Below are 25,016 nucleotides of genomic sequence, written 5' to 3' on the forward strand. Positions count from 1 at the left end.
TCATGTGGAGGGAGTGCGTTTGTGTAGTTGTTCACAGGGTGTAATACCATGTGTTCCGTGAGTGTGCAGTAATATCACAGCTGAGGGAGCACCAGTGTTTACACCCATCCTCCCTCACTGTGGAGGGCACAATGTATCAGCAAATGCGGCCGCCGACGACCCAAATAACCAAGTTTATCCATCAAATAACCCAGCCATGTGAGTTCACTTGAATGATTTTCTGATGCCAGGCCACAACAACCCCCATCGAACATTTTTTCCTCCACTTTAAAGTTTGAACTGATATCTGATATTTCCCGACACGGGCCATCACTACTATTCTTATCTAATGATACTCATTATGAATGCTTGCAGCAGCCCTGTCATTTCGCCAGTTCCTTGCCACATACGAATGTACTGCACTAACAGTACTCCCACTGCCTGTGTGACCGTACCGCACCACCACCCATTAGTCTCTCTGTGCCCACGCTAGCGTCCCAGTACTAATTAACTCCCGCAGTTCGACAACCGGTTCAACTGCCTGACGTGGGTGCTGAGTGGCTGGGTGAGGACCTTCCTGATGGCGACGGCGGCCCCCATCAACACCCGACATCACCTCAACGTCTCGCTCGGTGGCCGACACTCCTTCCAGTGAGTCATATCCCCCACCCAGCTCAGTGCCATCCATCATGGCTCACACCGCAAGACGAACTGTACATACTGTCAATGACTACAACAATCTAGATCCTAAGAAAGATTACAATTCTTTTCCACTCTTCAAGGTATTTAGACTATGCACTATGCAACGAGTAATCCTTTGCAAACGTAATGTCGCAATGTGGTCTCATAAAAAAGAATTTCATCATATTTTTTTTGTCTCCTAATTCTTATATTCCTTCTTGAGTAAATCATAAGCATGCTTACAATTTGACAGGTTTACCATTGGATAGTTCCTCAACCTGGAGTGCTGTTACCACTACCACTATTCTTATCACCGCAAACCGTAGTAAACTTTACCGCAGCTGACAAGTGAGCATTGATAAAAAGGCTCCTAGCACCTGTTGGCTCTTCCTCAAATATTCATCGCCCGATGAATAAAGAACTCTTTCTCCTCCTCAATGTCTCTTGTAGCCACACTCATGGCGTCTCATGTCATATAATAACCTCACCTTCGATGACAATTTTCGTTATAGCATCAACTCGCCTAATCCTTCTCTATTTTCCCTCAAGCAGATTATACCTTAAACACCCTTTACATTATATCAATGAAAAAAAAAAAAAACACTCCAAGTCTTGCTCAACCCTCAGGTTTAACCCTTGATTCCTAATTCCCTATTTGTAAAAGCAATTGTTCTTTTATCACATTTTAAGACTGCATTCGTAATCATAGTTAAGAGATCCATGAGCTAGTCAGGGCTGAGGTGTTAAAAGTGTGTGGCTGTGTGACCCGGCAGGGCGGAGGACATCATGTACCGGTGTGCGGGGAAGGAGGAGGTGGGCAACATGTTCCGGGCCCGCAACAGCATCAGAGGCAAGACCCTCACCATCGTCACCATCCATGTGAGTACAGCACCACACCCACACTCCACCTCAGTCCTCAACCACACGCCTCACCTACACTCCACCTCAGTCCTCAACCACACGCCTCACCTACACTCCACCTCAGTCCTCAACCACACGCCTCACCTACACTCCACCTCAGTCCTCAACCACACACCTCACCTACACTCCACCTCAGTCCTCAACCACACACCTCACCTACACTCCACCTCAGTCCTCAACCACACACCTCACCTACACTCCACCTCAGTCCTCAACCTACACTCCACCTCAGTCCACCCCAACATCTCACCAACACTCCAAGAAAGCATTTCAGTATGACCTCAGCCACACTTCACTATCACAGCGGACATACCCTACCACACTATATGCATTACAGTACCAGAAGACAATATTCACAATAAGACATCAACAGTTCCACACCCCAGAACACAACCATAATGTACACTTCAGTGCACCCCAAAGGTGCACCTTAATTCACACACACACACACACACACACACACACACACACACACACACACACACACACACACACACCCACACTGCAAGATTCTGTCAAGTATATTTGAACTAATGAGGCGCGTGTGACACCAAGTTCCTGGGTAAAGATGATCCTTAACTGTGGGCTGACACGGTGTGACTAGGAGCACTCAACTGTCTCCGGCAGATCGGAATTCATGAAGATAACTCGATCATGACTGTCTCCAAAGGGAGCTGGTGTAAGAAACATTGATACAGTTACAATGATTTTCATACATGGACGCTGCAAATAAACACAAAATAAAGGAAATCCTCAAAAAGAAAAGGCCATGCGGGCTCCCTGCATCAATTCATAATGCCCTATGAAAATCTAAGTCAATGATCTGTGCAAAAAAACAACAGTTATCGAGGTGTGTCCTCCAGCCTGTGCTGCAGATTCTCAACGTCACTGCAATCCAAGCCTTCAAAAAACATGAAAAAAAAAGAGGTCTGCCAAATCAGGTGAATGGCATGGACAGAGACACGACAGCATTAGACATGAAAAAATAGTCCCTCTTGCCCAACACCGCGAGCTGTTGAGAAATGTAATAAACACGATCGCTCTCCCTGTGCCAATCCCTCACTATCAATACGTAGATCCCAGCTCCGCCCAGGGATAAATTTCCCAACGCATTGAGTTCCCGCTCCACATGGCTACCCACTTCAAAGTATTATGGCCTGTGGCATGATAACGACTGACTCGATACTTCTGACTACATTTCATATAAAGAACAGCTGAGTGCTACAGGAATTATATATATAAATATATATATATATATATATATATATATATATATATATATATATATATATATATATATATATATATATCCTGGTGCACAGCTACAGCGCTCCATCAGCCATGGCCGACGAAGAGACACAACGCGCAAGTTAACCCACAATATAATCTACAATTACGATGATCAAACTGCGTCAGGAGGACACAAACAAACCCTGAAATATTACACCACAGACACCTAACACACCATCTTCATTCTCCTATCATTATGAGAGAGAGAGAGAGAGAGAGAGAGAGAGAGAGAGAGAGAGAGAGAGAGAGAGAGAGAGAGAGAGAGAATCATTATTTCCCTTGCACCGCCGCAGCGGCCGCCCTTCGTGTTCCTGAAGGTGAACGCCTCGGGCCAGATTGTGGAGAAGTCCGGGTTCGCCTTCGAGATGCTGGACCAGCTCAAAAAGAAACTGGGATTCAGGTAGTGTTTCCTGTTTCCTGTTTCCTCTCCTTGATTTTCATTTTGTATCCCTTGCTGATTTTCATGATCACATATCATGAAGTATTTGACTATATTCTGAACTGTGAGCACGCAAAAATGCAAAACCCGTGGTATACCAATTCCACCAAAATACAGAGGTATTAACCAGGTTTTTCTAGGAGGTATTGTAGTCATAAGAGAATAATAATGACGATAACTGATGATATTCATAATTACAATAGCAAAAGTTCTTAATGAAATGCTTGCATGTAGGCAGTGTTGGGTAGTTCTGTTTGGCAGCTGTTAAAAGTAGTGTATGAAAGTAATGGTGGGAAGTTCTGTATAATGGTGAGGGCAGGAGTACCTCAGTCATTCACTCTATATCAACCACAAACAGAGACAAACACCGTATTTTCGAAAAAAAAAAAAAAAAAAGTCCCTCAAGCCAGTTATGTATACAGTCAATCTCTCCTTTTAGTGCAGATACCATCACTCGTGGCGTTTGTCATCAATGTTCACGGTAACAAAAAAAGGTTATCTCAATAGAGATCTACGAACTGACGATATCTGTCATCCCGTCTCTGCCACACTGTTCCATGAATCGGTACACAAACACATGTGCTTAAATTTATCCCCTACACTCCTTGCCTTATTTTTTCAGAACATCCTTATATATATATATATATATATATATATATATATATATATATATATATATATATATATATATATATATATATATATATATATATATATAATTCTTACTTTACCACCTGCAATGATTAGGGTGGGGCATGCCTCTGCATCTGCCATGATACAAATACGGAAAATAAGTCATAATATTTTCCTATTATCATGCATCGTTATTACAAGTACTGTAAGCCTTATATATTCTCCAAACTATACTTTCCTGAACAATCACCAAGTCTTACAACACATCTCCCCCATAATTACCAACACACTGTAAGTCTCAATGCGTCGAATCTGTCTTCCCAGAATATCTAAAGTTATTTTTCAAAGATAATCTGTTACAGGAAGTGTGTGCATGTGTGTGTGTGTGTGTGTGTGTGTGTGTGTGTGTGTGTGTGTGTGTGTGTGTGCGCGCTCGTACCAAGCCAGCTGCCAAAGGGTATCAGCAGGAGGTGTATAATGTCAGTGTCCTCCGTGTCTGGCCCCCTACACACATGGGCCTCAGGTACAAGCTGGTGCTGCCTTACGACGGCAACTGGGGCTCCAGGTTCCCCAACGGCACCTGGAACGGTATGGTGGGCATGGTCGCCAGAAAGGTCAGTCGCTCCACAATGCACATGTCCTCGTGCAGCCACTCACACACACACACACACACACACACACACACACAGTGAAACATCTTTACTAAGATACATCAAGTCCTGTACGAATGCACCTAATTTGTGTATCTATGTAAATCCAAACAACCATTAAGGTAATTTCAAGGACACTTAAGCCTTGTGCATGACGGTACGATCCCTCGGTTTGATGGCCGAGGTATCTCTGACCGAAGCCTTTTGAGTAAGGTCAAAGGTCAGACCATCCTACGCAAGGGTTTTGAGTAAGGCCAAAGGCCAGACCACCTCACCACACAAGGGTCGTCCGGTCGTGCTCATAGATCGCACATGTGGTTAACCTGAGCCACTCCACTTCCCTAGCAGTCTAGGTCGAAGTCAAGGTGCACCTGCTGCTTGCCCCTTACAATACCTTCGCTTCATCCCACTGAAGTAGACTCCATAGTCTTATTCCCTTTCCTCCAACGTGAACCAACTGCACGTGTCCTAGCTTCACCACCTTACCCGGCTATAATTTATCTGCACCTATCACCGCCACCACCGCTATCCTCCACAGTACACTGTGCCATCACCACGACCACAATCCTCCACAGTGCCCTATGCCACTGCCACCGCCACAGTTTACAGCACCTGTCCTCAAATGCCTCCACATACATCACAATTAGAGAATAAACACAAAAAATAACTTTGATCTCACAAGAGATATTAAAACTGTTCACGATGTCTTCACGCCATGACCTGCCTCAACTCCTCCCTTCAGACACAGAAAACCTCGACACTATCCAAAACGAAAATCAAATGGAGGTCAGAACCGAGTCCCTTATACGAGTGGCTTGACTCCCAGAATAACTGAAGACGATCAAGCGCTTACTGTGGTCGTGACGCCAATTCCACCAGCGACAGTAACTCCTCCCTACTGTGAGTGGCATCCCTCAGCTGATCATTCCAGAGACCAGCCACTGTAAGGATTCTTGGTACCAGGTGTAGTTATCCAATTCCTCCCTCCCTCCCTCCAGTCCTCCTACCCTCAGAAGGGTTCAACCGGCCCCTCTCTGTCGTCTCACGCGGGCACTCCCGTCCTCAAAGCGTCCCAACTGACCTCCAAATGGAAACGTAACTCGGAAAGTATTACGAAATCAGTTCCAACATGCTCGATCTCCCGAAGGGCGTGACCCGGTCAGCCTCTCTCTCTCTCTCTCTCTCTCTCTCTCTCTCTCTCTCTCTCTCTCTCTCTCTCTCTCTCTCTCTCTCGTGCGCGCGATATTCGCGAATCTATGTAGCCGATTCTTCTCCTCCCGCTGGCGGATCAAGTCAAGAAGAGGGGTGTTGCCATGGCGACCATTCATCCCGACACAAGCCAAGCTTCCCGCGCGGCGAAAGAAAAAGAAAAATAGCGGAATCATATTTTCCCCAGCTCTGCGGCATTCCGATATTCCTGTATGGATGGATCGACGCGTTTCTCTTGTGCTGCAGGCACACACACAAGCACTAACAGGAGCTTCCTGAAAGGCATGCGAGTCTTTCTAATGCAAAATTCTGGCAAGCTCCCGCGGTGTAGCGGTTTAGCGTTCCTGACCATGACGCATTTTCACGGGCCGCCCAGGGTCGAGAGCGATGGTTCGAACCCTGGTCGTGGCAGTCGGCCCACAGGCAACCCAGCTGTAGCATGTAGCACCCGTGAGAGAGACACAGACAAATCATAACAAACATATATCATGACACATGTGTATCCCTTCAAATGCCATGACCAACTGACCGAAGGAAAAATGAAATTCAGTTTCTTCGACGCCTCACTGTAGGCTGAGGTGTCTTCTGTTACCCGTATGGCCCATGTGTCTATAAAGAGAACACTACAGTTTACTGATCAAAGGATAAGGCAACAATCAGGCTATCTGCAGCTCTGTCTCTTCTACAGTCAAATAATATGATACACTTCTCAGCTTCAACACTTTATTAGCTGCCTGCTATCGCTCTCCCAAACTGTCTGATATGCTATCAAGCTTCGGTAGATTGTTAAAACTGTCAAGCTCTTTAAAGTCCTGCTGTGCTGTTAAAGTTCTCTATACTGCATGATAAACTGTCAAGGTCCTTTAAGTCACCTTATGATAGGCGATCACGCACCATTACACCTACGGCTGAATCGTGAAAATCAATCTTATCACAATGGTAGAATTGCAATCATGCAACTTAGATCATAGTGACCGTGTCTTATTTTCTTGTCTTATCGAGTGATCATGAGGGAAAAGAGCACCTTGAGCAGAGAAGGGAGGCAATACACTTGTTGTGATCCATTGCTGACGCAGTGTGCGTGTGTGTGTTTGTACCTCTGCACAGCAGGAGGTGGACCTGGGCGTGGCTCCCTTCACCATCATGCTGTCGCGGGCGCAGGTCATAGACTTCACCTTCCCTTACTTCGTGGAGCCCTCCAGCATCCTCATGCCAGCCGCCGGGCCAACCAAGAAGATCACAGCCTTCCTCGATCCCTTCCACTATGAGGTACCTCAGCATGATCTCTTCCCTGGTCTTGCACCGTGTGGGTTGTACTTCGCAGTTCTCTTACCATTCTGTTTCATATTCCAACGACAATTTCTGACGATGAAAAACTTATTTCTTACGTCTTTAATATATACTGCTCTCCAGTGGTCCATTACTTTCGTTCCATAAACAGCGCTTCTGATTCCTCTCACTTACAGAGATGGTTCTTATAAGTAAAGCACTTTTAATCTGTCACTCCTCAACATTATCTTAACACCGAAACGCAGTTTTATAATTTCTTAAAATATTCCATCATTACTTAGTTATCCAGTTCATCTTCAACAGTTGGAATTCAGTGACATTAACATTACTATCCTTGTTGAAAAACTACTAAAAAAAAAGCACTTAAGAACAGGTTATATTTTCTCCTCTCTAGCTGACGGTACTTAAGCCATATCAAACCATTTTGTAAGTGCTAGGAGGTAAAGAAGTAAGCAACCCATTATCATGTATATCACAAAATATGCCACATTTATCGACTGACTGTGTGTGTGTGTGTGTGTGTGTGTGTGTGTGTGTGTGTGTGGGTGTGTGTGTGTGTGTGTGTGTGTGTGTGTGTGTGTGCGTGTGTGTGGGGCAGTGTTGGAGGTTGGTGGTGGAGAGTGGTCACAGGTATGGGACGTTGTTGCAGGTGTGGGTGGCCATGTTGGTGACCGTGTTGATGCTCGGCCCCATCATGCACCTCATGGCCAGAGTCCAGCGCCTCACCTTCCTCTACCCACACGACATGGTCAAGCCCACCAGGCGGATCTCCCTCCTCGGATACTACTGGGTTCTGTGCGCCTCTCTCTTCCAACAAGGTCAGTCCGCTACCTTGCGTGCGCATAGGACGGCGACCACACCATTTTCCATCTACCCCGATGAGAAGAACGTTCTTAGCTCTCTCACACCACATCTCCCTGTCCCCAGCTCTCTCACACCACATCTCTCTCTACCCAGCTCTCTCACACCACATCTCCCTCTACCAAGCTCTCTCACACCACATCTCTCTCTACCCAGCTCTCTCACACCACATCTCCCTCTACCAAGCTCTCTCACACCACATCTCTCTCTACCAAGCTCTCTCACACCACATCTCCCTGTCCCCAGCTCTCTCACACCACATCTCCCTCTACCCATGGTGTTCGTATTCCTCTCTCACAACACATTTCATTCTACCCATGGTATTCTTAGTTCTCTCTCACATCCCCTTCCTGCTAACGAAAGGGGTTCTTGTCGCTTTTACAAAGTGCTGTTCGGCCTATTATGTCACATTCCAATTACCGGCAGGACGAACTTAAGAATTTATATTTGTTTCGGGTTAGAATTTTCTGCACACATTTTGATGCCGGAACGATTTGTGTGAAATCTATAAAGCTCTTGAACCTAATAGTTGTTGAACCCATTTTATTTGAATGAATCAGATGTCTAAGGAATAAGAATTGGAACGTCTTGAAAGTTGTACAAATAATATCGATTCATTCATACGTGTGAACCTGAAAGTTGTACAAATAATATCGATTCATTCATACGTGTGAACCTAAGTATAATTTTTAAGAATATACTCTTCCTCAAAAAACATATGTGTGTAAAAGGCGTTTTCCACTACATATTACACTGTACTCTATCTCGTCCGCTAACAATGTCACAACCTCGACGAAAGTGACTTTGCGCTCGCAGTGTTACCAAACATAGGCGGAGTCCGGTAACACCCTCTGGGTATATCAACGTCTCATCAATAAGTAACCAATCATATCATCTAAGTAAAAATAACATTACAAAAATTACACAACTCACCTGCCTCGAAAAGTAACAACAAGGACATAAAATCTCACAACTTCCACAATTTCGTTTGGAACTAAAAAATCTACAATTTTTTTCCGAAGGAAAATTATATAAGTGTCTTACCTCCCAGCTGGACGAGCGAGACCAGGTTACTATCACACACTGACCACAGAGAGAGATTCCAGCCAGGCGGCCACGGTGGTGGGACTTATGCCATGTGACGTGGTGTGCCGGCAGCCACAGTCGAACTGGAAAAGGATAATAATCTATTTCAGTCGACATCATATGACGGGAATCATTCTCGTTACACTGATGGATGCTAGAAACTCCAAGTTCTGCTTCAGAACTACGAAGCTTTAGGTGTCCGGAACACTGTACAGAATGAACGAGCAGACATCTGAAGACGTTCATTATTCTCTGCCTCACTGCAGATAAAAAAAAAAAAGGACATTATTTCCAGATACAAGAACCAAAATTAAGTCATGTTACTTCGACTTACAAGAACCGAAATCCAATGTGCCATTTTTTTTCCCGTGTCAACTCAAAAAGTGTTTCGACCATAGACAATATCAACGCCCAAGTCAGTCTACTTCATTCTTATGAAGACGATGGTGAATACGTGGTAATCACCTTAATATCAAGGAACACACCAACTGCTTCGCTTCTCCACGCCACCTCCTCCAGGCTCTTCTCGCTTACCTCAATGGCCTCTAAGTGAATCAAAGACCACCACGGAGCTACCCAGCAAACACTGCCACTACCTCTCTCTCTCTCTCTCTCTCTCTCTCTCTCTCTCTCTCTCTCTCTCTCTCTCTCTCTCTCTCAGCTTCTGAAGGCTTTTAATGAAGCTCAAGACCTTTCCCGGGAACACCGACGCAATTCTGTCTCGACGGCAGACGAGAGAGACAGTTTGAAAGTTGGACCACATCGAGTGTCATACACCCGACCCCTCTGACCCTCGCCCGAGCGACGACGGCAGACTGGGTGGGTTCAGCACTGTTGACACTCACGCACGGAAATGTCACCGAACATCGGGACATCAGACATAAGTTTCAGTGTTTTCAACTCAGTCGGACCTAATTCAGTCCATAACTGGACGGGAATCTAATTTGGGAGCGCCTGGCAGAAGCCAAATTACGATGATACAAGATGAAGGAAAACCATACGTGCACAAGTTCCCGAATAATTGCCAATTAAAGGAGCATAATCATTTCCTTGATATCATTATCTTCAGGTCAGGCAGCGTAGAGAGAATTTCCGTCTGTAGTTCTTTTGTATTAGGAAAAGAGAGGAGTATGGGCTGGGTGTAGCTCCAACTGTAGGATCTACTATTAAATATTTCCCATCCAGTTCTGTACCAGCCTAAGCCCCCCCTCCCCCAAGCTTCCATCAGCCCTGTTGATGGTGGCGAGGCTTAGGACACGTTTTTATGGAGGGGAAGGATCCCAGAGAGAATGGTAAAGCAGTGTTGGGGTAGCGAGCCCTGCAATTTCACCTGCGTTGCAGACCAACACCAGATGTTCCATGTGAAAACAGAGTCACCAGGATTACTTTTCCAACTTTGGTTAGTGGTAGACACCTCTGGTGACATGCTTGCGATTAAGTGCAAATGAAAACGTCGCAAGCCTCTGCTTCTAATATTACTAAAATTATTACAATATTTAGCATATCATGTTCAAAATCTAGGCCGGTCAAAGGGTAAAATTCCTGAAACACGTAAGCCAGACATGAATACTACTAAATCATTCACAGTACAAGTTTTTATCCAAGGTTTGGTTGCTGTGTACCGACACGTTACTCCAAGTGAATTACGAGGCAGTTTAATCATGACGCTGATAAATCAAGTGTCAAAATTTAGTTCACACTTGACTTCGGGTGTAGATACCAATACGAAAATCCTGATTTCGGATTTCATAATATCTGATAATCAGTGAAACGTTGATGGGGGCTCATACCCCATCTTCGTGAAATGCTACACAACATTTTGCAGAGGTGATATTAGACACATGAATAATCAAGATATTGATCCATTTTCTTTTTCCTTCCTTCCTTATCCACAATGTTCGCAAACCTAAGTTTCCATTCAATCTAAAATTCAGATTAGCAGGTTTGGACACTGGAAGCCTGGCTGACCCCTGGAGCCACGTCAGAAAGTCAAGTCAACTATATAGATTCAGAGCAGGAACTATCTTGGGATCCCAGCGCCGGAGTTTCCGCTCTGCATCTTACAAGGGAAAGTCTTGTCTGAGAATCACAATGAGCAAGTTTTCCCCGAGTCCCGAGTTCTGACCAACAAGTTCTGAACTTTGAAACTACTGCCGAACACTGTGGCAGGCAGATGTCTGCCAAGTTCTAAAAGTCCTCGGGTTTAATAAGACTGGAAAGAGAAGGGGGGAAAGCATTTAAGATTACCATTGGAACTAGCCGGCCATGTGATGAATCTGGAGCGAGGCTGTTGGCTTACAAGTGACCTACGTTTGACAGGAGACCATAGCGTTCACAGCACATGTGAAGGGGTAGGGGGACCGAACCAGTACCCGAATAAATTACCGTTGAAGTACAGCACACCGAACTCAATTATAATTTGCCATAAGCCATTAAAGGTAATAATGGCATGGCCTACAATGATAAACATGGAAGCTGAAACCCACACAGAAAGAGATTCATCTCAACCGTACCAGTCCGGAGGGCCTTGGTGTGCACCGTCAACCATCGAATTTAAGTAAATAAAAATAAAGCTAGATATAAGAACTTGGCACTTAGTGATAGCAACAAGCACAGTAGATAATCATACTAAATTTCCATACTAAATTTTTTCTTATCTAATTTTATTCGACACAAAACGCTAGCACTCGGCTACACGTATATAAGGCTAGACGAGTAGTGAATGTTCTGCTATATAAGTCTTACTTAGGGCCCTTATATCAAGGGCTTCTTCAGCGCTAAGGAAACCAGCCACGTCCACCGGGCGGGACCAGATAGAAATTATAATCTTGCGTTTACGTTTGTGAGTAAGTACAGTTCAATCAATTTGTAGGTTATCAGTGTTTCCAGTGTGTAAGTTGTAGTTTAGGTATGACTGGCTCCCCTTGGGGACGACCCTGACGAAGTCGTCTTCACTGCCTAACATGTCCCAGGTGTAGATAGCACTGTGACCTCGCGCTACGGCTGGTGTACCGCATGCGCACCACGGACGTCATCAGTCTCCCTCTCCCCTGCCAGGCGTGGTGTACCCCATGACGTCGGCGTCGCGGGTGGTGTTCGGGGCGTGGATCACGGCCGTCATTGCCCTCTCCTGCGCCTACACAGGAGTCCTCATCTCCTTCCTGACGGTGCCGCGGGAGAACAACGTCATCAACTCCCTCCACGAGCTGGCCAGCCAGAAAAGGTTCAAGTGGACCTTCAGGAACGGCTCGGCTCACCAGTCGCTCTTCCTGGTGAGTCACAATGTGGAGAGAAAGTTACGTGTGGGTCTGGCTAACCTGACCCTTGTGCATAGATGTAAGGAGCTCTACATATTCTATCCTTGTTCTTTACCTTCACAATTCTATCGTGAAAGTTTCTCACATCTTCGATAGCTGTCCACAAGTGATTTCACTTTTGCTGAGCTTATTCCGTGTCTAATACCGCTTCGCTGAAGAGATGATGTCTCTCGTCTTCCCAGACGCCTGCATAATTCAAAGCCCTTTGCTTTTGAAGAAGCATCGAAATTTACAGGGAATAACAAAAGAAATTCATTATCATCGTCACCATTAGGTACAGTAGTCCTTTCTTCTCTCCGCAAGTCATTTCATCAAATCCTGGCTGCAATACGCGGGAGCTTTTCCAGTAGAATGATACAGTTCATGTAAGGAGAAGCCCAAGCTCCTCAATCCATTTTTTTTTAATTTTCTAAAAGCGGGGACAGAGAAGGGGGCCAGGTGAGGATGTTCCCTCAAAGGCCCAGTCCTCTGTTCTTAACGCTACCTCGCTAACGCGGGAAATGGCGAATAGTATGAAAAAAAATATATACATATATATACGTGAGCGAACACCAACAAGCCCTTTCGTTGGCAGGGGGACACAGCTGATGGCATCTATAAGACCATCGGGACGCCCTTCCGGGAGGAGGGAGAGGAACTGGTTCGTGACGACAAGGAAGCCATCGCCAAAGTTCTGCAGGGCACACACGTCTACATCAAGGTACCACACACATCAAGTACACCAAGTCCTGTCCCCACCGTACATGACATTAGTTTGATAAAAAGAATGTATAAAAGATTAAATATCAGTTTCCTTTTTCTTCCATCTGTCTTTATCTATCAAGCTTTTGGAAGCAACTATTCACTTGCATTTCCATAGAATATTGGCCAGTCTTATCCATGTTTCACTTGCCATACACCTCCGCACTGAGACAAGTATAGGACTCTATTGCAACAAACATGACATTCACTAACTTATCGCGGAGCGTCCAACAAAATATACTTATAAGTTATAAATCACTACAACGACTTGTGAAAACCTGCAAGTGTCATATGTAGAATAAACTTCATTTCATAACATTAAAAGCAAGGAATCTGTCCTCTTCAGGTACAGTCCGGTATTAAAGTCATCAACATGTTTATACATGACACATGTCAAGCGACATGCGATAGTTTTGCCAAGACAGTAGACTAGAGAAAATATGGCAAAACAGTATGACGCAATGTCTATCACATACATTATCGCCCCAGTACAGAGGTCATCTTCATGTACATGCCTAACAGACCATCTTTCACTTTTCTCCGGTCACAGGAGAGGTCATTCCTGGACTTTGTCCTGGCGGAGAACTACCAGGAGACGGGCCAGTGTAACCTGGCCATCGCCGGCACCAACTTCTTCCCGGCTGGCATCGGCTGGATCCACCCGCCCGGCGATACTCTCAAGGTCCTCTTCAACAAGGAGTGAGTACACAGTGCCCTGATGGTGAACTATTGCCCCACTTCATCATCATCGTCAGCAGCAGCAGCAGCTTCCTTACTCTGGTCACTGTACATATACATCACTCATCATGTTCCTTGAGATACGAGTCGATCGTAAGCCTAGTTCGTGGACTTTACAATAAGCAGTCTCTATCCTCTTTTAAGCCAGCCACCACCATCCTAATGGTTCTGAGTGCAGCTCTTACGCCAAAAATCGTATACGCAAGTGAGGACTAGGAAAAAGGTGGGGAGGGTAGGAACTGATGGGAAACCAACATGAAGGTGAACATAGGCTGATGGTGAGAGGGATGATGGGAACTGTAGTGATGAAAGCGAGGGCTTATCGACAGGTAGAGTGATGAGTATGGGGTGTGGGATGGTGCAAATGATGATGGTGGAGTTACAGTCGTAGTGGAAGTTCTTTTACGGAAAACGTTTATATATCATTCAATAAAACTTAACTCTTTGACATAAAGACAAGTAGATCATGTAATGAACTTCCACAATCTATCTATCTCCATGGAAATGTAAATGGCACTGCTAATATATTTCCCAATAAGATGTCTTACTTTGGAACTGCACTGCAGCTCTTTACAGGACCTAAAACAGTCACTTGGATGAACCATTGTCTCTTTACAGGATCATCCTGATGCAGCAGACGGGTCTGTTCCACAAGTGGAAACTCAAGTACTGGCCCAGGACCAACCTGTGTAACAGTGGAGGTCAGAGGTCCAACACGAAGGTAAGTTCCAATCACCTTCGTACCTTCATATATTATAATGCAACTAACAGCACCACTACCCTGTCCACGTTATACTGTAACCAGCAACGCCACTACCCTATCCACGTCATAATATAACCAGCAGCACTAATTACCCCGTCCACAACACTACTACTACCTCCATGCTATGTAACTAGCAACGCTATTACCACGTCCACATTATAATCTAACCAATAACAACACCTTTACCACCACCACATGTTTTGATGCAACCATCAGCACTACTACCGAAGTCCACGTTACAGTGTAAACAACAAAACCACTGCCCCGTCCACACCTTATAATGTAACCAGCAACACAAACACTATGTCCATGTGGTATAATGTTCCCATCAACTCTACCAGCAGGTCCACACACACACACCACTAACGGGTGGACACAACACGGACACCTAAACCACTGGGATGGTTGAACAAATGAAAGTACATACCCAGCAAAATGCCCTCACATCATCACAAGTTTGTCCGACAAGTGACGTGTCGTAAACAAACTCAGATAAGGTATATGGTCGACGTCGAATTTGGTAGGGTAAGAGAGGAATATAACGGAGCGATTTATCCTGACGTCTGTCTTTTGCTTATTGTATCGAATCCATACTATATGATGCTGATGTTACCATATACGTCTGTGTAAGGGAAGACTGACAGACACACCTTTCTAAATCAACAGCCTTCATCGTGCGTCTGGCACTGGCATATCATGAAGCCAATATTATATTGGTTGACCGAAGTGTTATTACGTATATAAAGACACTTTTCCAAACTACATATACCACAGTCTTGCTGGTTTAATCTACGGTTAACGAAGCAAGAAAAAATTTAATGACATTACGGTTTTTTTTATCAAAACGTAAAAATAATTGATTTTAAGAGCAGGTTTTTCTTCAACGAGGAAATCATTTTAGATGCTAATGTTGTGGGTTGAAGAGTAATTGCCTTGGTGTTCACAACACCCCAAGGCCACCACCAGCACGTTCACATAATTAACGCTTGAACGCTGCCATTTGCTATAACACACCCTTGACCCACCACTAGCGACTCCACACAACAATGAATTAGATATACGTAGTTACCAGGTCGCACATTACACTGACGCCAACTAATCTCCATTACAGCCGCTTGACGTGCGAGACATGGCTGGTCCCTTTATGGTGCTGGCGTGTGGGTTTCTCTGCGGTCTGCTCAGCCTCTTCTACGAGCGTTGTTACAGGGTGAGGAATGTGATTAGTGAGGCCAGGATAGAGCAAGGCACTACCACCTAGTGTGAAGTGTGATGATCACCGTTAACAGGGTCAACAGGAGGGTGTTGATGGAGCGCTTCTCTAACAGAAGGGCGACATATTGTGATAAAGTATGTGGTCTTACAATTATTCTTAATAACAGGTGTTGAAAAGATCTGGCTGGTGGATGTAGCTTGACTGTTCACAGACTTAATGATCCTGGCAGCTGATGGGCCTAAAGCCCAAATAACCAACCAACTAGTAGTAAAGTGAGCAGCTGCAGGAAGACCGTTACATCAGTGAAGGTGGTGTAAGTCTTCGTTCACTGGTTGTCATTCAAGTGATCCTAGGTACAATCCCAGGGCACATACTGGTGAGATGGCTTACAATGATTTCATATTTTAGTTCACTATATATATATATATATATATATATATATATATATATATATATATATATATATATATATATATATATATATATAATTTTTCCAATCGCAACTAATGCATGACAAAAAATCTTTATCCACAACGTTTTCAACGAGTACTTGCCTACTTCCCCAGACGGTGGCGTGGTACCTGAGACTGATGATGAAGGGCAGGAACGCATTACCGAAGCTGAGCAAGAGGGATATGTTTAGGGACCAGATCGACCTAAGCATCAGCAGGACGATAGGCCTCCGCGCCCAAGGCATCAAGAAAGCCGGGCGTATTCCACCAGCTTCCAAGGCCACATTTCGAGGACGCAAGGTGCCAACCCTCAACTTTATCCCAGCCACACCCCGCCACTTCAGTCTGCAGTGACGGTGGACGCCTCAACTTCGTCATCTGTGGCCAGTTTACCATAGTAATTCATCCTAACGATGGATCTATCATTTGAAATACAGTACAACAGGCAAGCAAGGAGCGCTTGGTTTCAAGACGTCCGGCACGTTGCAACCAAACTCTGGACCCTGCCAAGTTCTAAGGCATCTTAAGCAAGTAATTCTTTCTTTGGCTTAAAAGTGATGCCTTCAGTACATGACACATACGTGCATGCTACAAAAATACGGGTTCGTCTAAAAGGCTTTATTTAGACTTGCAAGAAGAAATATCAGAAATCCGTAGAGTCTGGGACAGCCTCGCTTCTGCAAGCCAACTCCACGGACTGTGTCAGTGGCTGGATGACGTAGTTTCAAAAGGTAATGTTACATCATATGTGAGATACGTTAGCCATAGGTAAGCGTGCAAGGTGGAAGGTACAACGTGCTAAACCTGGACACTGCCGGATAGTGTACAGGTTAAATCATCCAAGCCATTGTTTAAGGAATCCCAGACAATTTTCGTTTTTCATATACCCTGTTTATTTATACTATTAATGTGATGTCCTGAGGTAAACTTTTCATATTCTTAGAAAGTCAGCATGTCTTCATTTCAGAAAGTTGGATGTTTAATCTCTAAATGTTTTAATTCATGAAATAACATCTGTCTCCCCGCAGTGCTCGGGGTTAATGACATTTAGAACTGAAACGGAAAGTTGAATATGGAGTACATGACGTGATACAGCAATATGAGCATAGAACCAGAAAAGACATACTCAGGTTTCAAATATCAAAAGATATCGATTGACCTAACCAATTACTGAAAATAAATAAAGCGTACTTTTGCTGAAAAACTTTACAGTTACAAATTAGCAATTTACGTAAACGGTTGAAATTCTAGAATATTTTTTTTTGAAGTAATTCATACTAGGGGACAAGACTGATCATGGTAACAGCTCGTCACAAAGCTTTACAATTATTCAATATAAACTTAACTCATTCATTATAATTTTTCTCCCCATTAGCATATACGAACTGCTCATTTCAAATTGCTCATAAATTATTAAAACCATAAAAAACGGAACTGTATAAAAAAAATACGAGTTCACTGTAACACCTTAACAACAGAACCTCATCTAACTTCCATTCGTAATAACACTAAACATACAGACACAAGATACTTAAGTTTTTCTGTTTCCGTGTCTTTTTTTTTAGGCTGTGATCTTTAGCAGTATAAGTGTAAACATTCATAAGTGGGCCATTATTCTGAGGTCAAGTGCAATCTGCAATTCCTTTACTATGAATCAATGATTTAGCTACAACTACATGCACGATACACGCGAGATCTGAAAAAGAGACCTCTAGAGTAACGCAGTTAAACTTAATTGTGATATGATGGCCCAGCGCAAAGCAAGTACATCCTGTATAAATAACCCAGAAGATTGTTAGGCTACGACAATAAATCCTTAACGGTACAATGCAACGAAGAGTTCAGCGAGCATCGTACATTGCTCATAGGTTTGTTCTACCTAGACACCAGATTAAGAGTGCATAATACGAATGTATTAAGTAATCTGTTAAACAATGACCACCACTGCAAGATCACTAGTCTCTAAATTCCTTCTAAAATTAAGGATATTGGTTCATAAAACTTCAAGGATCTAAAATCCTGAAAAACAAGTCTAACAGCTTGTTTGCCTTAAAGGTTCACAAGAGCCTTAGGACAGCCAGGTTAGAATGATTTCAATTGCTGTGTGAAACCATTCACTGAGCAAACGTGTTAAAGTCCTAAATAGGTAAGCTGTGGCTTTAAATATGAAATTTCAGTATTCATTTGAAGCAATCAACATGGTAGTTTATAGTCTATATTTTTGAAAAATCTTATCTTTATATATATATATATATATATATATATATATATATATATATATATATATATATATATATACATATATATATATATAAATATATATATATATATATATATATATATATATATATATATATATATATATATATATATATATATATATAAGTTCTCAACGGGTGGAAAAACTGCAAATCCTAAAGAAAAAGAGGTATTACACCACATTTTTCATAAAGTATTATGCAACTCCTTCATCTAACTTGATATATATGGTAAACTGATGATATATAGAGCAGTTAAATAACTAGAAAAAATAATTTGACAACTCGCTATCAAATGCGAATTCAAACCTGACACTTCCTTGTTTTTTGACTGTATTCCAAAGTTATATCAAAATATTACTTATCACAGATTGAAATAATACGTATCTCTCAGCAAGGAAGATAGAAGAAAAAGGGGGGTGGGGGATCGCATTGTAAAGTTATATACATAAAGTATGTGAAAAAGTCATCCTACACAGGTTCACATATCAGAATGTCACACGAAAAAATATGCGTAGAAAAAAACATACAAGAACACTGCATTACTTGATAATTCAGCAAGGAAAATAATGGAATAATCAATGATCTCTCGATCCATACGTGAGGTGTCCTTATTAGTGACGAGGGAGTAAAATTTGGACCAACCAGTTCCCAGCCAGATTGTCCATGACGCTGCTGGAAAGCAACGATTGGCTACGAAACATATACAAACAAGCTACAGGATACTCACGCATTCAACACGAAGATGTAACGATTGTCTTTTCAGTAGAACATTTCCTAAGAACAAAATGTCACTGATTACATGTCAATACAATCTAGGATTATCTGCGTGATATTGTACTTACCTTGGAAACTTGGTCTATCTCCACGTGGTTGTCATAACTTCAATAAATACTTCAAGCCGCACAACACTTTGGTAGTTTTTCATAAGTTTATAGTTTTCGAGGCTTTTCAAAGAAAATAAAATCCTTGTGTATGGTGCCAAAGCCTAGTAATTTTCAAACTTTGAGCAGTGTGAAATTTAGCTACACATCTGATCTAAAACGTAAACACGCAAGTATTGAAACGTTCGAATCAGTGATTTCTGCAATGAAACAATATCATTTCTTTACGATGATACTGTAGATTGTAATTTTGGCTACTCTATTGGAAATTGGAATCAGAATTATATAGAAAGAATTGTTTTGCCCTTAAATTCAATACATTTCATTTTTAGATTTTAGGAAATGAGAAATCGATGCGAACAATTAAGCGCATGCGCAGTAGTATATGAATAACCTGAAAATGTTGAAATAAATCGTTTCTTAGTAAGGAAGCGATTAATGACGCATTTATTAGCTCATCATCTTATATATATTTCATATTCTATTAGCGCTTTAAGACCATCAGAAAATTACTTTGACTATGAACTAGATGGCCATAATAACAAATAGGTATCAATAGAAACATAAAATAGAAGGCTATAACTCCAAACAAAGAGAAAATTTTACCAGATAATTAAGTGTAGCATATTATGTGCAATATGTGAGTAAAAGAATGAGATGCAGCAGAGGAATCAGATGGTTTGTTTGAATCGGGAGGACTTGGAGTAAGAGAAGTGCTTAAGTTACCTAGGAGTGGATTTGGTAGCGGTGGGAGAGAGAGTGCATTGAGCAGCATGTCGAAAGATAGGTAAGGGTTGTTAGGGAAAAGATGGTTACGTCTGAAAGTATAACAGACCCATCAGTAATGTATGGATGCGTCTCAGGTCCTCATGCAGAAAATTAGAAGGTGGACGTGCTGAAAATGAAATGCCTGAGGACAATAGGAAGTGTCAGGTGTATTGATCGTGTAGTGAATAAGTGTAAGAGAGATGTGATTGTAAGCGTAGTATGATCAAGAGAGGAGGGAGTGAAAGAGGCGTACGTGGGAGAATGAACTTGAAGTGCTCACGTCGGGGGAGACGTACTGACAGTGTGTTCAACGAACCGGGGAATATACCACAAGGATCCGATCTATTTTATAAGATGCAATTGCGCTTTTCACCCTTCTGAATGTTCAGGCCTGGATACCTTAAAGCCCCTTTCACTCCATCCTTCTATCTCCTCATTAGCCTAACACTCCCTCCCTCTCCCCTTTCACTTCTGACACGTACATCTTTCTTTACTCATCCTCATCAGTTATCCAAACAATTTCTACAAACCCTAGTCACTCTGCACTTCATACTACATTTCTCTTACAATGTCATTCCTCACATGATCAATATGCCTCACACCACATATTGTCCACACTTCATTCTTATTCTCAGCAGTAAGCATTACATATTGAACACTTTATGAAAACAGTAAAATAATCTTTATCTTTAGTGTAACGATTATTGCACAAAATGCCACAAATATATAAATATGTACCTGATTACCAGGATAGTGACAATGAACTTCAGTGCATCAGTGACTACTCATGATTCATTTTATAACACTCCTAACAAGGTTGCATATAAATCAACAAACATCGGCTATGTCTTTATTCTTTTCATATATATAGCTGCATGAAACCATTTTCAATATGTCAGCTGTGGTGGCAATTCAAAAACAGATAGCAAGATATACAGCTATATTTCATGAACTTTTCTTAAAATATCCTCCACATACATTCCAGGGTAATTAGTATTTAATGATACATTACTCAGGTAACGGAGCTTCTTGACACAGGCAGTATATGTTACCACCATCTCATTAACATCCTGACAACACATTGTCTATCAATTTTCATGAAAACGGCACTGCAGGGCTTGGAAAAAGAAGCTGCAGATTATTTCAGCATTCATGAATGACCTATCTAAGTTCAGCAAGTCTACAATCACATTCAATTTTGTCAGTGTCACTGCTTTGTTTATGGAGATTTGTTTAAATGCAACCAATCAGCGCAGTGAATACTGTCATACGACCCAACTACATGAAATCAGGTAATAAAAAGAACTGTATGGACCTGTCGAAATCCACGATGTAACTGTACACGTCTGAGTGAGCATTGTCAATACTAAGACTTCCATGGCATCTGACAGCCAATTTATAAGGCCAAAAATATACTCCATTTTCATTTAATCTTATAAATAATGAATCGTATATGAGACGTACGTTTTTAATGCTTACATAATTACTGTCCAATACGCAAAATACACATATCCACTACCGTCACTTAAGGGTTTTACTGTTTAAAACCAATTTAATCAAAAATTTAGGTCCTGATCGAAAAACACCACCAGCATATGTTCGTTATGACAGTTACAGCCACACAGAGGTACATTATTATCGTGTACATGTGCCGATCTTAATATAATACCAGCATAACATGGTCATCCTAAGGCAGTACCAGTGAAACGTGCATGTCAGTACCAGTTATGTGTCTTTATGAGACAATAATCAGGTTGAGAGAATGTTTCGGCTTTTAAGGGAATTTTAGGTTCAGCGCCTGCAGTGCCACCTCCGAAAAGTTTGCCCTATTCATTGCCGCCATAATTATCTCATCTAAGAGTCTGAGAATGAACTACTTATCAATTACAGTGTATCTAATTCTACCTAATACAATCATAGTGAATTGCTATAGACAAAAAATAAAATTACCAAACAACAGCATATATTTTCACAAAATCAAATGAAATGTAAAGAAACCTGAAAAGAATGATCTTGATATTCTTCTTAAATGCTTTTTTTTTTTTTAATGTAAGTGAATATACAAAATCATGTTTATCTTTACACTCTGCTGATTCATATATCATATGTTCGTAACGGTTTGGTATACCTTTACCTTAAGCCATATATCCAAAACACGTGAACATTTCTGAACTACAACAATTATCAACCATGACAATAATTATTTTATGATTTTCTAAATATCTTTTCTTTGGTATCACGTTCTAAATGACGTGCACGAAGCCTCATAACGTTTTACATTCACATCATTTGATTTCATGCAATCATGGCAAGATATGTAGGTCTCTCAAAAACTTGAGAACCTCTTAGACTAGAATGAAATGACACTTAATCCAACTGAAGTCTACAGTATGAGATTATTATTTCATATTATGAGACTTGCAAATGGGGGACACAGGCCCAGTCGACGAGGTCAAGTTGGAGGCTTACGTTCATATATATCACTAACGTGATCTCTTGTTGCAGTCTGAAAATAGATTTACTGCTTTGTCAAATAAACATTTAAAAATCTTTTCCTTATTCTAGCTGTCGTTCAAAACTGATAAAGTTTCCACGAGCGCTACTTCACTCTTAAGAAAAATCATCCAGCTTTTCAAGAAAGTAACGAGGCTTTCAAGCTATGCATGAATCATTTATTAGTATTACACAAGGGTATAAATGAACTAACGGTGAAAACCGTCTCACAGAGAATATCTCAATCTGTTTTTCTTTAAACTACTATTTGGGTCGTCGTGCCTTGCCTCACTGTCGTTTAATCCATTATCACCGTTCCGACTAGTATCTTCCCTTGAGTTCTTGAAACCATAACACTCATTACTATTCTACTCCACAGCCCTTTCCTAATCTTCCTTAAGTTATGTTAAGCGTCAACACTTGATTCCTCTCAATGTTAAGTCACCATCCGAAAGAACTCACCGTTTCCCTTTTAAAACAGCATTAGCATATTTACAACGTCTCTCTAAGTCTACCGCGACGAAGTTTTACTCCTGTATCATTTCCGTTTATTACAACGTGGACTCTTGGTTCCACAACAACGTCTTTGAAGCGTCCTATCCTAGTCGTAACCTTGAGCTCCTCGTCCTCCTTTCATACTTACATAGTATTCTGGTTCTATCCTAGTCAATAAATGGAATCCTGACTTCTCTTATCCTACACAACCTCCAGGTTGTCTTTTGCTACACCGCCTCCTGGTTCTCATTTCTTACATGTTCTCGTTCTACCTGACCTGGTTATCTTATGCATGGCTTTTTGGTTTCCAGTATGTCTTCTTCGTGATTGTATCCTAATCACATGGACTCCTAGTTTTTCTGATCGTTTTTTTATAAATTGTTCGTCTTCCTATTCATTGCACAACAATGCCTCTTGATTACTATTCTATAACGCTACTTCCCAGTAATTCCATCCGTGTTACAAGATCGCCGCTTACTTCTGACGATTACAAGTGATTTTCGAGGTCCACCAAATCTTACCATGGGAACTCCCAGTCCTCCTGTCCTGGCTGAAACATATGCTCTCCTGACCAACCTCTTCTTGTAATATTATGGCTTCCTGCTCCTATTATTATTACAAAGCCTTCTGTTAGTTCAGTCCCTTCAACATGGCAAAAACTCTTCCCTTCTTCTGATATGACTTCTTCGTTTCCTGTTTTCATTTAAACACTATCATCCTATTACTTCCTTCACTCAGCCTCATTACAAGGCTTTCTCGTTGCTGTTATCACTTAAGTAATGTTTTTTTCCCAGTCGCCCTACCGTCGCAACGTAAACTCCTGGTCTGTTTGTCCTAATGACGACAAGTTCTCTCGGTCATTCCATCCTTATGACATGACTTCCTAGTCCTGTACCCTTATTAAAGCACAGTTCTCTGGCCTTCTAATTATTGGTACAATATGGTCTTCTGGCCATTTTATATTACAATATAACTTCTAGGTTCACCATACCTTATGCACAGTTTGTTATGGCCTCTAGAGCTTCCTAGTTTTGTTAGATAAGCTTTCAGCTTCCCCTAATACTTTATACAATACAGCCTACCGGCCTTTACATGTTACAGATAAGCTTCCAGTTTCTTTGCTTTACACAATACTCCGACTGGACCTTTTTTATTTGTTACAACTTGACATATTGGCTTTTCTTTGTTACAACTTGACCTCCTGGCCTTTCTTTATTTGTTACAACTTGACTGTCTGGCCTTTCTTTATTTTTTTACAACTTGACCTACTGGCCTTTCTTTATTTGTTACAACTTGGCCTACTGGCTTTTCCTTGTTACAACTTGACTTCCTGGCCTTTCTTTATTTGTTACAACTTGACCTCCTGGCCTTTCTTTATTTGTTACAACTTGACCTCCTGGCCTTTCTTTATTTGTTACAACTTGACCTCCTGGCCTTTCTTTCTTCATCACAACAAACGGCCTCCTGATTCTGGTATGAGTCTCCTCGTCAGGTCCACCGTGCAAGTTCTGTTGTCCTACAGCATGGCCTCCTCTGTCTCCTCGGTGAAGGTTGGGGTGGTGGCTGAGTCTCTGCCGTTGGCGTAGCTGGCTCCACCCTCACCTCTCTTCATGCTGTCGCGCGAGTGATTCGTCCTGCGCAGCATTCCCTGCACACAAGAACCGAGTTACTCTCAAACAAAATCACAGAGTTTTAACCACAGGCAAACTTGTGAGGGGGGAAAAAAATATAAAGCACTTCTTTAAGCTCAAGAGTTCAAAGGAGCCACGTGTACTGCTGAGAATCATTTTTACAAAGTTCGCAGTAAACACCACGAAAGGAATGATTTTGGAGAAAACTGGGTATATGAAAAGGA

General features: G+C 42.1%; 2 protein-coding genes across 6 annotated transcripts in view; one reads left to right on the forward strand and one right to left on the reverse strand.

Moving 5' to 3' along the window:
* LOC139756208 (glutamate receptor ionotropic, delta-2-like) overlaps positions 1 to 18,240 on the forward strand; it is a 37,154-nt gene extending 18,914 nt beyond the window's left edge. The window contains exons 4-15 of the mRNA XM_071675372.1: positions 500 to 630; positions 1,434 to 1,539; positions 3,165 to 3,271; positions 4,467 to 4,557; positions 6,913 to 7,071; positions 7,742 to 7,910; positions 12,097 to 12,311; positions 12,931 to 13,056; positions 13,648 to 13,796; positions 14,454 to 14,556; positions 15,710 to 15,805; positions 16,378 to 18,240. Of these exons, the coding sequence (XP_071531473.1) occupies positions 500 to 630; positions 1,434 to 1,539; positions 3,165 to 3,271; positions 4,467 to 4,557; positions 6,913 to 7,071; positions 7,742 to 7,910; positions 12,097 to 12,311; positions 12,931 to 13,056; positions 13,648 to 13,796; positions 14,454 to 14,556; positions 15,710 to 15,805; positions 16,378 to 16,617 (1,692 nt within the window). The 3' untranslated portion in view covers positions 16,618 to 18,240. The remainder of the gene's footprint in view (positions 1 to 499; positions 631 to 1,433; positions 1,540 to 3,164; positions 3,272 to 4,466; positions 4,558 to 6,912; positions 7,072 to 7,741; positions 7,911 to 12,096; positions 12,312 to 12,930; positions 13,057 to 13,647; positions 13,797 to 14,453; positions 14,557 to 15,709; positions 15,806 to 16,377) is intronic.
* A 2,770-nt stretch (positions 18,241 to 21,010) lies between these two features.
* Positions 21,011 to 25,016, reverse strand: part of ninaC (STKc_myosinIII_N_like and MYSc_Myo21 domain-containing protein ninaC) — a 64,716-nt gene continuing 60,710 nt past the window's right edge. For all 5 annotated transcript variants that reach the window (XM_071675692.1, XM_071675689.1, XM_071675690.1 and 2 more), the window contains one exon: positions 21,011 to 24,809. In XM_071675692.1, coding sequence (XP_071531793.1) covers positions 24,678 to 24,809 — 132 coding nt within the window. In that variant the 3' untranslated portion in view covers positions 21,011 to 24,677. The remainder of the gene's footprint in view (positions 24,810 to 25,016) is intronic.

This window comes from Panulirus ornatus, chromosome 21, assembly GCF_036320965.1.
Source record: "Panulirus ornatus isolate Po-2019 chromosome 21, ASM3632096v1, whole genome shotgun sequence".
In the NCBI taxonomy this organism is placed as follows: Eukaryota; Metazoa; Arthropoda; class Malacostraca; order Decapoda; family Palinuridae; genus Panulirus; species Panulirus ornatus.